The 13453-nt window shown below is 46.6% G+C and overlaps 2 protein-coding genes across 9 annotated transcripts in view; both read right to left on the bottom strand.

The window, feature by feature from the left end:
* The window catches only part of NPRL3 (NPR3 like, GATOR1 complex subunit), a 68060-nt gene extending 57981 nt beyond the window's left edge, over nucleotides 1-10079 (bottom strand). For 2 of the 7 annotated variants that reach the window (XM_085861619.1, XM_085861623.1), the window contains exon 1: nucleotides 8792-9500. In XM_085861619.1, the coding sequence (XP_085717745.1) occupies nucleotides 8792-8909 (118 nt within the window). In that variant the 5' untranslated portion in view covers nucleotides 8910-9500. Of the gene's footprint in view, nucleotides 1-8791; nucleotides 9502-10063 lie in introns of those variants that run through there. The other 5 variants (XM_085861624.1, XM_085861626.1, XM_085861625.1 and 2 more) reach the window with 4 other exon arrangements.
* Nucleotides 1-13453, bottom strand: part of LOC147010090 (protein FAM200C-like) — a 527036-nt gene that overhangs the window by 3096 nt on the left and 510487 nt on the right. The gene's annotated exons all lie outside the window — the stretch shown is intronic.

Here is a 13453-nt window from a genome sequence, read left to right as displayed (position 1 = left end):
AGCAAGTTGGGTAAAAGGGTGAGCGACAGCAGAGATGATGTCTCAAGTTTTCCTTGAGATTGCAAGGAACCGCCACTTTGAAGGATTGGAGAGAAAAGAAGGAATTAATCAAAACAGGTTGAGTAATTCCATGGCAAGGAGAAAAGGGGGACAAGGGAGCGGAGGTCAGCAGAATTCTCTTTTTCTTTGTGGGGGTGAAAAATGGAGTAAGCTCACCTCCACTTCTTTGTTCTTCTGCTAACCTCAACTCATTTGTTCCTCTTTTCCCCCCACTTGTTAACCCCCACGCCCCCACTCTTCCATCCAGGTCTTCACGACAGCTATTCACCAACATCTCAGATCATCCACAATCCAAAACCATGATCTGATCTACGCTCGTTAACCCCCCCTCCCACCCCAACCCATTCCCATCTCCAAGGCCACCTTCCAGATTTACAGTATTTTCTTCCTGAAAGTATGCTTCTGTATCCATCTTGTCCATCCTCTGTATCTTCCCCGACTCCCCATTACTTGTCCAAGTCTCCCTCTATTCTTTTTCCTTCAACCCTGCTGTCGGTGACCCCCACCCTCTCTCTACTGTTGTGTCCTGATTCGTTCAATGTTCTCGCTCTTCCATGAGCCTCAACCTTGTAAACAAAAAATTCCTGAATAAAATAATTAAATTAAATATATATATGAAAACCTTTCTCACACAGGATGTTCCCAATCCATTTATCTCCCTCCCCGGCTCCTCCTCTTTGAAGGACCAAGGACGTTCAGCTCGATCCAAACCGACACGGACAGGTATTCTAATTGAGCATCAACATGACTTGGACACAACCATCTTGAGCAGCCTATTTGGTCCACTGCAAGAGGAAGATCTCCCTCGACATGGCCCATTCCATTCTATCGAATGCAATTAAAGGATGCATTGCACTCCAGTAAATTTATCAATTTAATCTCCCCAATCTGATCTTCGGTCAACCTCTGCTTCCTCCAGGGCCTTCTTGTTTTGGTCGCCGCTTTGTAATTCTTGTTGTCCACCGGTTGTCCGTTCTTCTTGCTATGTGCGCGATCCAGTTCCATTTCAGTTTTTAGATTGTGTCGAGAATGTGAAGGAATTTTGTTTTCTGTCTGATACAGTAGTTTCTATTTGTGTCTCTTTTGGTTACCCCCAAGACATCATAAGTCCATGGCTCTGCGTTCGTGTGGCGATTGATATTTGCTCCATATTCTTTGTTAGAGACCAGGTTTCACTGCCACAGTCAGCGACAGGAGAACACATCAATTGTAAACATTCCTTTTCAGAAAGAAGGGTGGTTTGATTTTCAAGATATTTAATTTCCCAAAAGCTGCCTATCCTGCTCTCGTACGACTCTTTGATATTCTGGAAATAATCCATATCCATTTGCGTGAGATGACCTAAGTAAATGTAAGTGCTGGCTTCATCATTTTTCCAGTGATGATCAATTTTAATGCCTTCCCTATTTGGAGAGCAGTTGAACATTTATTTTATCTTCATCATATTAATTTATAGTCCAATTTTTAGGTTCTCCAGATTGATCTCTTCCATTATGATTTGAAATGAAAACAGTCATCTCTGAATTGTAGGTGGTTTCGTCTTTCTCATTCAACTTGCATTGCTCTATTTTCTCAATTCTGCTGTTGGAACACTCCTTCCAGAGATGCGGTGATAGTTTTGGCGAGGTAGTGTCTTTGCCTGATGCCTCTTTCGATCTTGATCTCACAACTATTTTGATGCAGTTTCAAGGTTTACCATTCCATTCCTCCCTCAATAAATATGTGTCTAAAGTTGATATTTACATAATGTATAAATTGTATGATGGCATTTGTTTCCACGCCATTCAAAGGCTTTATCATAATCAACTAGAGCGAAGCTGATGGCATGCTATCTCAAATCCCCACCCTTCCCACCTAAAGCAAAGTTTAAAGATAACAGAAAGTTTAACTCTCAAACTGTAACTCCTTCCTTCAAATCCTGGTGGCATCTACTTAAGTTTGTTTCTGGTGTATGTTCCCCCTCCATCCCCTCCCTTACCTCAAGTGGCCGCACAGCTGACACTGCACGTGATAAGGCCGAATGCCTAAACTCCGTGTTTACTTCTAAATCTTGTGTCCCAAAGCCATCGCTTTCTCTACCCATCTCACCCATAATGCATCAGCTAGGGGGGTCCTCATGTGCAAAAAATGTACCCTAAGTTACTCACTGGAATTATGAAGTTGACCACTTCAGTTAACAGAAAAACTTGGTTACCATTTCCATAACCTGGCAATAAGTGCGAAAATGGTGCCTCTTTTGGGGATTCCGACTGAAATTGTCGGGCCAATTATTATTAGGGGTAGTGGAAATGAAAACGACTGTTACTTTGCAGTCTTACATCCTAGCAACACAAACTACCCCTGAAAATGTCAGTCTTGAGACCCTCTTTCATATGATATGCAAATTAGGTTCATTGGTTCAAGAATCAGGTCACTAGAGGTCAAAAGGTCACGAAAATTTGGGTTAAGTGAAAATCTGACCTATCTCTGAAACATGCCCCACAGAACATGCCACATCCATATTTTACCCTCTCTGAGGGTCTATCCCATCACCATAGATGCCAAGGAACACAGTCATATGAATAAAGTGGAATTTGTTGCAATAAAATGAAAACAGCACAGAATGGAAAGCGGTCGACTTTCAATCTGATCACTTTTTGGCAACGGCTTAAAGGATTTCCTGTTGGGAAACTTAAATGGTTATTATGTCACGCCCGTTCACCCTAGATAGACAAATTAACCCTTACACTGTTTGCCTTAGAAGACTCTTCCATGTGATATTACCTTTATGGAGATTGCACCAATAATGAGGTCACGAGAGGTCAAAAGGTCACGGAAATTGGGGTCAAGTGAAAATTTCTGTGGAAAATGCACAACAGCACATGCCAGATCCATATTTTTGTCCTCTATTGGGGTCAAATTTTTTGGAATAGATACAAAAAATACAGATATGAATGGACAGATATGAATGGAATGTACTTAATGACCACCATAGGGCCGAAACAATAAACGAAAACTGCCACTCCAACATAGTAAGTAAACGCATACCAACTGGTGGAATGTGATTCTGGTTTGGAAAAGCGTATAAACTTATGAGTCAGTCGCTCACTTTCTGACGACACCAAATACATTTTGACATCCTGACTTTTCTGAGTCACTTTGACAAGTGCAAAATGTACAACAGGGATGGTTAGAACCGCGGCAAGGACATCTCCGAGTTCCACACTTTTGACATGTGCAGTGGATTGCATTGTCTTCAGGAATTGGATTGTTCCCCCTGCTTTGGACCAGAAGATCATCGATTAATTTGAAACCAAATTGTCTTGGGTCAGAGGGTTCGCATGATGAGAGGAGGGACACCATCTCTTTTGTAGCAAAGTAGCCTCTCAAAATGTGCAACCGAATGGCATGACTTGTGGGTGGCAGGTCATCCAAACATGACCGCTTGGCATGATGATACCTGTGGCTTCAGAGCTGGTTCATGGTTTTCATCGTTGTTCCTTTCTTAAGGACCTGTGTCAGATAGGCTTCTACTTTATCAATTACTGTATCCAGGTTACCTGTCGCCACCACAAAGTCCTTTAAGTACATCTCTGGATTGGCTATTAGAGCAGAATGCTTGGTTCCAACTTTACTTGTGTAGTCACACCCAGTTAGTGTGTGGACAGCGGGCAAAACCTGACACAAACTTCGTCCGATCCTCTTTGAAAGGATATGTATCGGAATGTATCTTGTCGAGTCACCAACCCCAGCCTTCACCCAGAGTTCTTCGAGGCCGTTCGCATTCAGCTCGCTCCAGTAGAACATCAGCAAAATGAACACATCCGTGTCTGACGATAGGACTATGATACGATTTTTACCTTGTTTAACAGCATGCATTGCATGTGGTATAATCCTCATGTCAGCCTCTTCTACATTACACTTGAGTTGTGGAACCTCTACAGGTCTCGATGTCATGGACCAACACGAAACGACGATGCTGTCTCGTCCACAGAAATGACTGACTATAATCTCCAACGTAGGAGCACTCCAATTCCATACCAGCACCTCTGCATGAATGAGGAATTCAAATTTTGCTTTGTTGACACTAGATGGCCAAAACCTGTCCATTTCTTGAGGGAGAGACGTTTCCCTGGACACATCATGCAGTTCTCTGGGTGACTTCTTCTCTCGCCTTTGCCGCTCAGAATCCTTCAAAGACGTTCCCATGTAGGAATCAAACACAAAATCTATTCTCGAAGCACCCTTTGCTGTGGAGGCAACATAGCCTAGAAAGGCATCACAGAAGTCACCAAAATTTTTTGCACTCTTTGTTTGGATCTTGCGAATGTTTGCCATCACATCAACTATACAGCATGTTCCCATTGAGTCATCAGGTCTCGATGTTCTTGGGTCCTGGTCGGTGAGATGAGCTTCAAGTTCATGGACAATTTCACTTTTAATTGGCTTGGTCATTAGGCCTTCGTCATCAAAGAGAGGAGACGTTGTACACACATCTCACCGCAGGAGTTCCTCCATAGTCCGTCCTCGTTTCTTTGCAATCTCTAGTGTACGTTTCATCTGAGCATCTTCTCGCTTGTTGAGTTTTGCTTTTCCTTTGTGTGGGAATGAATTATTGCGGACTGCAGCGAAGGTTTTAAGGTTGGTGCGATGAATCGTGTCTGACAGTCGAACGGTCTTCTCGATGTACCTTTCTCTACGAAGTTTCTCGTAGGTATCGTTGCCGAATCTCTCCACATTCAGCAGCTGTTCTCTGATATCTTCTGACATGACTTCCTTGGTTAAGATATTGTGGAGCATTTTCTCTTTTGGGGGAGTGAGGAAGGGATTCTCATTCTTCTCTACGACATTTAATATGGCTTGAATGTTGGCCTCCTTAAACTCGGTTGCTGCTTTGCTAAATGACCTGTTGACTTCAATGTTCAATTAACATCAGTGCACTTCAATTAAGCATAGAAAACTATAAGATACTCACTTCTTCATGGTTCATAAGACATTGTTCTGCATTGCCTTTTCACGTTTTCACAGGAATTTTTACAGCAAATTGGAGAAACTTTCAAAGAACCATGCCTAATATAGCATAGCATGTGTACAATCACTCTTTGTTTTATGTAATGGAGGGACCTGTACAGGTGCTGCCACCTATTGTGATGGTAACCTTCCTGCAATTAAACTGGGGTAATTAATCGTTGGTTTTGTACAGGGTACCATATTTAAGTGTCATTTACCGATTTGATTGTGTTCCTTTGGCATTCTCATAGATGAAAAAATATGGATCTGGCATGTGCTGTTATGCATTTTCCACAGAAATTTTCACTTGACCCCAATTTCCGTGACCTTTTGACCTCCAGTGAGCTCATTATTGGCCCAATCTCCATAAAGGTAATATGACATGGAAGAGTCTTCTAAGGCAAACAGTTTAAGGGTTAATTTGTCAATCTCGGGTGAACGGCGTGACATAATAACCATTTAAGTTTCCCAACAGGAAATCGTTTAAGCGGTGGCCAAAAAGTGATCAGATTGAAAGTCGACCGCTTTCCATTCTGTGCTGTTTTCATTTTATTGCAACAAATTCCACTTCATTCATATGATTGTGTTCCTTGGCACCGATGGTGATGTGATAGACCCTCAGAGAGGGTAAAATATGGATGTGGCATGTTCTGTGGGGCATGTTTCAGAAATAGGTCAGATTTTTACTTGACACTAACTTTCGTGACCTTTTGACCTCTATTGACCTGATTCTTGAACCAATGAACCTAATTTGCATATCATATGGACGAGGGTCTCAAGACCGACATTTTGAGGGGTAGTTTGTGTTTGTAGGGTGTAAGACTGCAAAGGAACAGTCGTTTTCATTTCCAATACCCCTAATAATTATTGGCCCAACAATTTCTGTCGGAATCCCCAAAAGAGGCACCATTTTCGCACTTATTGCCGGGTCATGGAAATGGTAACCAAGTTTTTCTGCTAAGGGAAGTGGTCAACTTCAAAATTACAGTGAGTAACTTAGGGTACATTTTTTGCACACGAGGACCCCCCTCGCTGATGCATGACCAGTCGCACCCAGCTGTTCCTGGACTCTGTTTCCTTTTCTCCAGACATGGTGGAGAGCTGGCTGTCAAACCTCAACTCTGATTCTGCAACCAGTCCAGACGGCATCAGCCCACATGTCCTAAAAACCTGCTCTGCTGCTCTTGCTCACCCTCTCTCTGTTCTATTCACCCGCTCATTTGTTCAAGGTCATCTGCCATCTGCTTGGAAATCAGCAAATATTACTGCCCCACATGAAAATGGTGCAAACACAGATCCCTGCAACTACAGACCAATCAGCATTCTCCCAATCATCAGCAAGGTTATGGAATCCATCATCGCTTCAGACATTAAATCCTTCCTCTTCTTCAATGGCTTGATTTCTGATCATCAATTTGGTTTCAGACCAGGTCACTCTACCCTGGATATGCTGCTTCTGCTCTCCCAACAATGGATGGAGATCATCAATGCCGGACATGAAATCAGAGCCATATCCCAAGACACATCGCGTGCTTTTGACACGGTCTGGCACCCTGCCCTGCTCACCAAACTCTCTTCCTATGGCCATCTCCACTTATGGCTCGCAGACTTCCTCTCCTGTCGCAGCCAACGAGTGGCCCTTCATGGAGTTCTCTCATCCCCTCTTCCTGTCCAGGCTGGAGTTCCTCAAGGCAGCGTTCCGGGCCCTGTTCATCTTCTGGTTTTCATCAATGATCTCTTCGATTCCCTGGAAAATCCTCTTTATCTCTTTGCTGATGACTCCACCCTCTGCCGTACTGTCTGGCATCCCTCAGATTGGCAAGCAGCAGCTTCTTCACTCTCTGCAGATCTGGATAAAATCACAAGCTGGTCCAACACTTGAAACATGTCTTTCAACCCTGACAAATCTCACACTCTGACTGTGTCTCTCCGAAAGGGGACTGGCTGGACCCCCCCCCCCTCCCACGCCCATCGACTCTCTCAACAATCCTCTGGTAGAAGTCCTTTAATTCAAGCTTCTGGGTCTCATGATCTGCCATGATCTTCCCTGGGAAAGCCACATTTCCAAGCTGGCTTCCAAAGCCATTTGCCAACTGGGAATCATCCATCGTGCAAAGTCCTTCCTCGGCCCAGCTGAGCTCCTGATCACATACAAAGCTGTCCTCCGCAGCCTGATGGAGTACTGCTCTCCCCTCTGGGCTGATGCTCCCACCTCTCACCTTTCTTGGCTTTACACTGTGGAAACCAAGGTATTTAGGATCATTGGTATCTCCCACGACGAGGCCGAGTCTTTGGGTCTCCCACTCACTCACCACAGGCAGGTCAGTGGTCTTTCTGTCTTCTACCATCTCCTTTCCGGCCTCACCACTACCCCCCCTGCTCTGTCAGTGATAAGTCCCTCCCCCCCCATATGTCTGCAGAACGCTCAAGGTCTGCCAGCAATCCCCTTCTGGTAAAATGACCAAAATCAAGAATCACTGCTCACCTTCACTCTTTCTTCACGCCTTTGGAACAAACTCCCACACTCTCTCCAATCCCACCCTTCCCTCCAGGTCTTCAAAACAGCTGTTCACCACCATTTCTTCTCTTCCCCTATCCAAAACCTCGATCTTTTCTCCCCCAGTTAATCCACCTCAAACCCACCTCCTTCAAATTCCCTGCTTTACTTCCTGAAAGTCCCTGTCATGTCCATCTTGTTTACCCCGTGTACCCCACCCCATCCCTCACCCTTCCACGAAGGACACCGTGGGATCTTTAACATCCACCAAGTAACGGCGGCAGACAGGACGTCCGGTTTAACGCCAATCCGAGGGATGGCATTGATGAATCACCTTGCCTGTGAAACACCGGGATGACAGTTTATAGCTGGGTCGGGATTCAAACTCAGGCGAGACAGCTGAGGCGAGTGTGCATAACTCTAGGCCACCCAGTCAGGGCCTCCAATCGTGATAGAGCTCGGTGACAGATGGTGGAAGGAAACGCATCAAACTGCACATGGGTGGGAAGAAGTATGGGAGGACAGATGATGCAAAGGATCACAGGTGGGGATGGAGTTGGGCATGGAGGTGGGCATGGAGGTGGGGATGTTGTTGGGGATGGAGGTGGGCATGGAGGTGGGCATGGAGCTGGGCATGGAGCTGGGCATGGAGGTGGGGATGGAGGCGGGGATGTTGTTGGGGATGGAGGTGGGCATGGAGCTGGGCATGGAGGTGGGCATGGAGGTGGGGATGTTGTTGGGGATGGAGGTGGGCATGGAGGTGGGCATGGAGCTGGGCATGGAGGTGGGCATGGAGGTGGGGATGTTGTTGGGATGGAGGTGGGCATGGAGGGGGGCAGGGAGGTGGGCATGGGGCTGGGCATGGAGGTGGGGAGGTTGTTGGGGATGCTGTTGGGGGTGGAGGTGGGCATGGAGGTGGGCATGGAGCTGGGCATGGAGCTGGGGATGGAGGCGGGGATGGAGGCGGGGATGGAGGTGGGGATTGAGGTGGGGATGGAGGACTACCAGATTCACGTCCTGGATGGAAGAATGTGATTTGAAGAACTTGGGAAGGAGATTGCACAAGTGGGGGTTGATTGAGTATAAAGCAGGTGCGCAGCAAGCAAGCATCGGTAGATTTTTGTTCACGGATTGGAATCCTCGTCAAGACGAAACTACGGCATTAGTAGTTCAATGACGTTTCCAACCTTTTTGTGGTGAACAAACTCGTCTAACACAAGGAAACCAGCGATTACGACAACTTACTGCTCGCCGTTTGTTGCTTGGTCTTGCATTGGAAAGGGTAACGGAACAGCAGCTTGTTACCTCTGCTCCCCGAGCTCACCAGGATCACGCTGATCGGGTTCGTTCGATCTCTGGCCATTACCAGTCAGGTTCGATCACCTTGACCAGACCATAACCATAATGTTCGTGTGTGGGCCCGGGCCGACGGACGGGGTCCTCACGGGCCGACGGACGGGGTCCTCACGGGCCGACGGGGTCCTCACGGGCCGACGGACGGGGTCCTCACGGGCCGACGGACGGGGTCCTCACGGGCCGACGGACGGGGTCCTCACGGGCCGACGGGGTCCTCACGGGCCGACGGGGTCCTCACGGGCCGACGGGGTCCTCACGGGCCCCTCACGGGCCCACGGGGTCCTCACGGGCCGACGGGGTCCTCACGGGCCGACGGGGTCCTCACGGGCCGACGGGGTCCTCACGGGCCGACGGGGTCCTCACGGGCCGACGGGGTCCTCACGGGCTGCTGTTGCTCACTAAGCCACCACAGCGTTCAGTCGAACGACATGAGTGCTTTCGTCACGTCAAAGCGGTCCACGAGATCTTCGCGTACGAACCGAACAATCCATAATTATCCAAAAATAGAGCAATTAAAATTATAATGCAGCATTCATTAATACATTAGTCACCGGAATGTTCGATATTAGAGCCTTTAGTAATTGCGCAACAAAATCATTCACCAACAATATCAAAGTTAATGTTATCTTTAGAAAGCGATTAAATTACTAATTTATGATATAGAACTACACGCGATATGGATGGGTTATAAAGTAAACTATACCGAACTTCCTTAAAAAAAAAAAAATAATAATAATAATAATAATAAAAACACTGCCACGAACTATACTGCCATGGCTATCAGAAACTGTACGGTTTTGCAAACGTCGGCATTCATTTAATCGGATGAAGACTGTCGTCGTGAGCCCGTGCTGGCGAACAGGTGTAACAATTTACCGAATGAAAGGAACATTTATTTAAGGAACCAACGCAACGCTTGTGGGCGTTTAATCTCTTTTCGCCTGCAACGCCAGTTGGGAGTTGATGCTCGGCTCGAGAAAATTCCGAAGATGAGGGATAACTACAATTACAAATCGCCATTTATTACGTCGATTGAAGAATAAAACTTCTTGAACTGGAACCTGTAGGAAGGCAAGTCGACCCAGATCCGATTTTGAAATCGGAAATGCTCCGAAAAGGTAAAGTCTGCTCGGCGACGAGTCCACGACGTCAACGTCATACCGCTGATTGCAATGGGAGGATTTGATGTCTTTACGAGTAATGAAGTGGAATGTCGGGAACTTGTCTTCATTGGCAGAATCTGTGCTTCTTCTTTCGCTTCGTATTCTTATTTCTCCTCCTTCTTCTTCTTCCCCTTCTTCTTCTTCTTCTTCTTCTCCTTCTTCCTTCTTCCTTCCTTCCTCCTTCCTCCTTCCTTCTTCCTTCTTCCTTCCTTCCTCCTTCCTCCTTCCTTCCTCCTTCCTCCTTCCTTCTCCTTCCTCCTCCTTCCACCTCCTTCTTCCTCCTCCTTCCTCCTCCTTCCTCCTTCTTCCTCCTTCTTCCTTCTTCTTCCTTCTTCTTCCTTCTTCTTCCTTCTTCTTCCTTCCTTCTTCCTTCCTTCCTTCCTTCTTCCTTCCTTCCTTCCTTCCTTCTTCCTCCTTCCTCCTCCTTCTTCCTCCTTCTTCCTCCTTCTTCCTCCTTCTTCCTTCTTCTTCCTTCTTCTTCCTTCTTCTTCCTTCTTCTTCCTTCCTTCTTCCTTCCTTCCTCCTTCCTTCCTTCCTTCTTCCTTCCTTCCTTCTTCCTTCCTTCCTTCCTTCCTTCTTCCTTCCTTCCTTCTTCCTTCCTTTCTTCCTCCTTACTTCCTTCCTCCTTCCTTCCTTCCTTCCTTCCTTCCTTCCTTCTTCCTTCTTCCTTCCTTCCTTCCTTCCTTCCTTCTTCCTTCCTTCCTTCTTCCTTCCTTCCTTCTTCCTTCCTTCCTTCCTCCTTCCTTCCTTCTTCCTTCCTTCCTTCCTCCTTCCCTCCTCCTTCCTTCCTTCTTCCTTCCTTCCTTCTTCCTTCCCTCCTTCCTTCCTTCCTCCTTCCTTCCTTCCTCCTTCCTTCCTTCCTCCTTCCTTCCTTCTTCCTTCCTTCCTTCTTCCTTCCTTCTTCCTTCCTTCCTTCTTCCTTCCTTCCTTCTTCCTTCCCTCCTTCCTCCTTCCTTCCTTCCTCCTTCCTTCCTTCCTCCTTCCTTCCTCCTTCCTTCCTTCCTTCCTCCTTCCTTCCTTCTTCCTTTTCTCAAAGCCAATTTGTCCGGAACGAACTGGAGCGAGTTTGCGGATCTTGCAGCTCAACGTGGACCCGTTCTGAGCTAAGAAGTGTGACCAACTTTCCAGACTAGCGAGAGCACGACTTATTGATGTTGTCTCACTCCAGGAAACCCCCGTTGGTGACCCACCACCTCCTCCTTATCGAATCTGCGATTTTACACCTACTGTGACTTGGACTCTGACCAGGGATCTGAGACTGAGAGACGGAGACTTGATAGCTTTGGTACTGTCACGTCGTCGAGCCCAGGAAACGCAGAAACCAGCGTGATTACGGATCACCACGATGGCTCGCACTTAGAACCTCCACTTCCGGTTGTTGTTGTTTTACACAGCAGGGTGATGCCACAGTGGAGTTGCACGTATTCAAAAGTATCCAAACACAATTCTCTCGATGTTCTCTGCCTGGAGCATGAGGTAATTTGCATCCATCCTTCTGATCTTGCCCTGTATGTTGATCTGGCGATACCTCTGGAGCTCGATGCTTCTCTGCCATGTCCACCTGCGGAACTCTGATGGGTCGTTCAGCTACCTCATCGGTCTCTGTGCCCCCATCTCCTCGCGTTGCCATCTGTTGCTTGATCATCAATTGATCTATCTCTGGAACACCGCTAGTCTCCAGATTCCCCATATCAGGAATAGTCTGACGTCGATACTTCTTTACGTGTGATGTTTGTCATAACAAACTCCATCTGGTGATTGTATTGTCACGTTGCTTCCTGTCTTGGAAACCACAGTGTAAGGGTCTGGAAGGAAAGCTGTCAAGTTATTTTAAAAAAAAAAATTTTGGGGGGGGGGATTCTCTCGTTTCAGGAGCACCGTATCTCCTGGCAACGCATTAGATTATTTAGCATGACATCAATGATCCGCATGCAGCTTCGCTGATCCCTGTTCTCAGCATCCTGGTCTCGAACCTCCTGGTCAGCCAGACATCCTTCAGCTCCGGCATCTTGGTTCGGATTTTCCTTCCAAATAACAGCTCTACTGGGATTTTCCCTGTGGTAGAATGAGATGCTGCCCTGTATGCCGGAGCATGTGACGACATTGTCTCTCTCCAGTCCCTCCCTTCAACTTGTGCAATCTTCATATGCTTCTCCAAAGGCTGGTTCTGACGTTCTACTTCATCATTTGCCTATGGCCATTTTGGAGTCACACGATGGTGGTAGATGCCCATAGTGTCCATTAAATCCGTAAGTGTCTTGAGCAATGAATTGTGGCCCATTGCCTGAATACAGTGGCTGGTATACCATGCCTCACAAAAATCTGTTGATGCTGCCACCAGTTTCTCTGCTGTAGTGGATCTCATGATTACATAATCATTGTAATGACTAGTAGTCAATCGCAACCATTACTGACTCTCCAGATGGTAACAGGCCCAAAATGTCACCAGCCACATCTTCCCATGGTCCCACCGGTACATGGCAAAGTCCATCGGACAGGCTCTGGTGGATTTGGTCATCTAACAAGTTGACGTCCATGGCAGGATTTGACAAATATTTCCACGTCTTTCCATTCCTGTCCACCAGATTTTCGTCCTCAGGTTCTTTTTGGTACTAACAATTCCCAAATTTCTCACTTCACTCGCATTCCGTGGCTCTCGCGCCTCAGCTACTGCTTCCACTTTGTCTTCGGTTGGGTTGATACCTTCACTCGTCAGCTTGTGACCCATGAACGCCAGCTTTGAAACCCTGAACTGGCACTTGTCTGCATTCAGTCAAACCAGCTCATTGTAGTTTTCCCCAACACCAACACCAACCTTTTGTCATGCTCCTCATGTGTCGCATCATAAACGATGTCATCAGAGATGTTAGCTGTCCCTGGAATGCCTTGAATTACTTTGTGGAACTCATGTTGGTTAATCTCAGGTGCTGCATTGATACTAAATAACAGCCTCTTACACCATATACAATCCACAGTGTGTAACAATCGTTGTTTCATTCCTTGACTCTACATGCAATTCTACCTGGTGGTTCCTTCACTTAAAGTCCAACTTGGAAAACTCTTTACTCGTTGCTAATTCCCGGAGTTCCTCTTCTATTATGCGTATGGGATGGCGGTCTCTTGCCACTGCTTCGTTCACCCGTCGCATATCAACGCACAGTCTAATATCTCCATTTGTTTTGGGGATCATTACGACTGGACTCACCCAAAGTGTCGGTCCTTCCACAGGCTCAATTATGTCCTGTTCAATAAGTTCTTGGATCTTTGCCTCAACTTTACTCCGCAACCCAAATGGTGGTGTTCTAACTGGCTGAGCAACTGGTTTAACCCTCAAGGTCGATTGTCAGTTTAACTTGACAGCTTTGTAGCTTCCGACCCCTCTGAAAAC

The sequence above is a fragment of the Eptatretus burgeri genome, chromosome 17, assembly GCF_056783735.1.
Source record: "Eptatretus burgeri isolate ZD-2024b chromosome 17, Ebu_testis_v1, whole genome shotgun sequence".
NCBI classification, from domain to species: Eukaryota; Metazoa; Chordata; class Myxini; order Myxiniformes; family Myxinidae; genus Eptatretus; species Eptatretus burgeri.
This window is presented reverse-complemented; position numbering and strand designations above follow the sequence as displayed.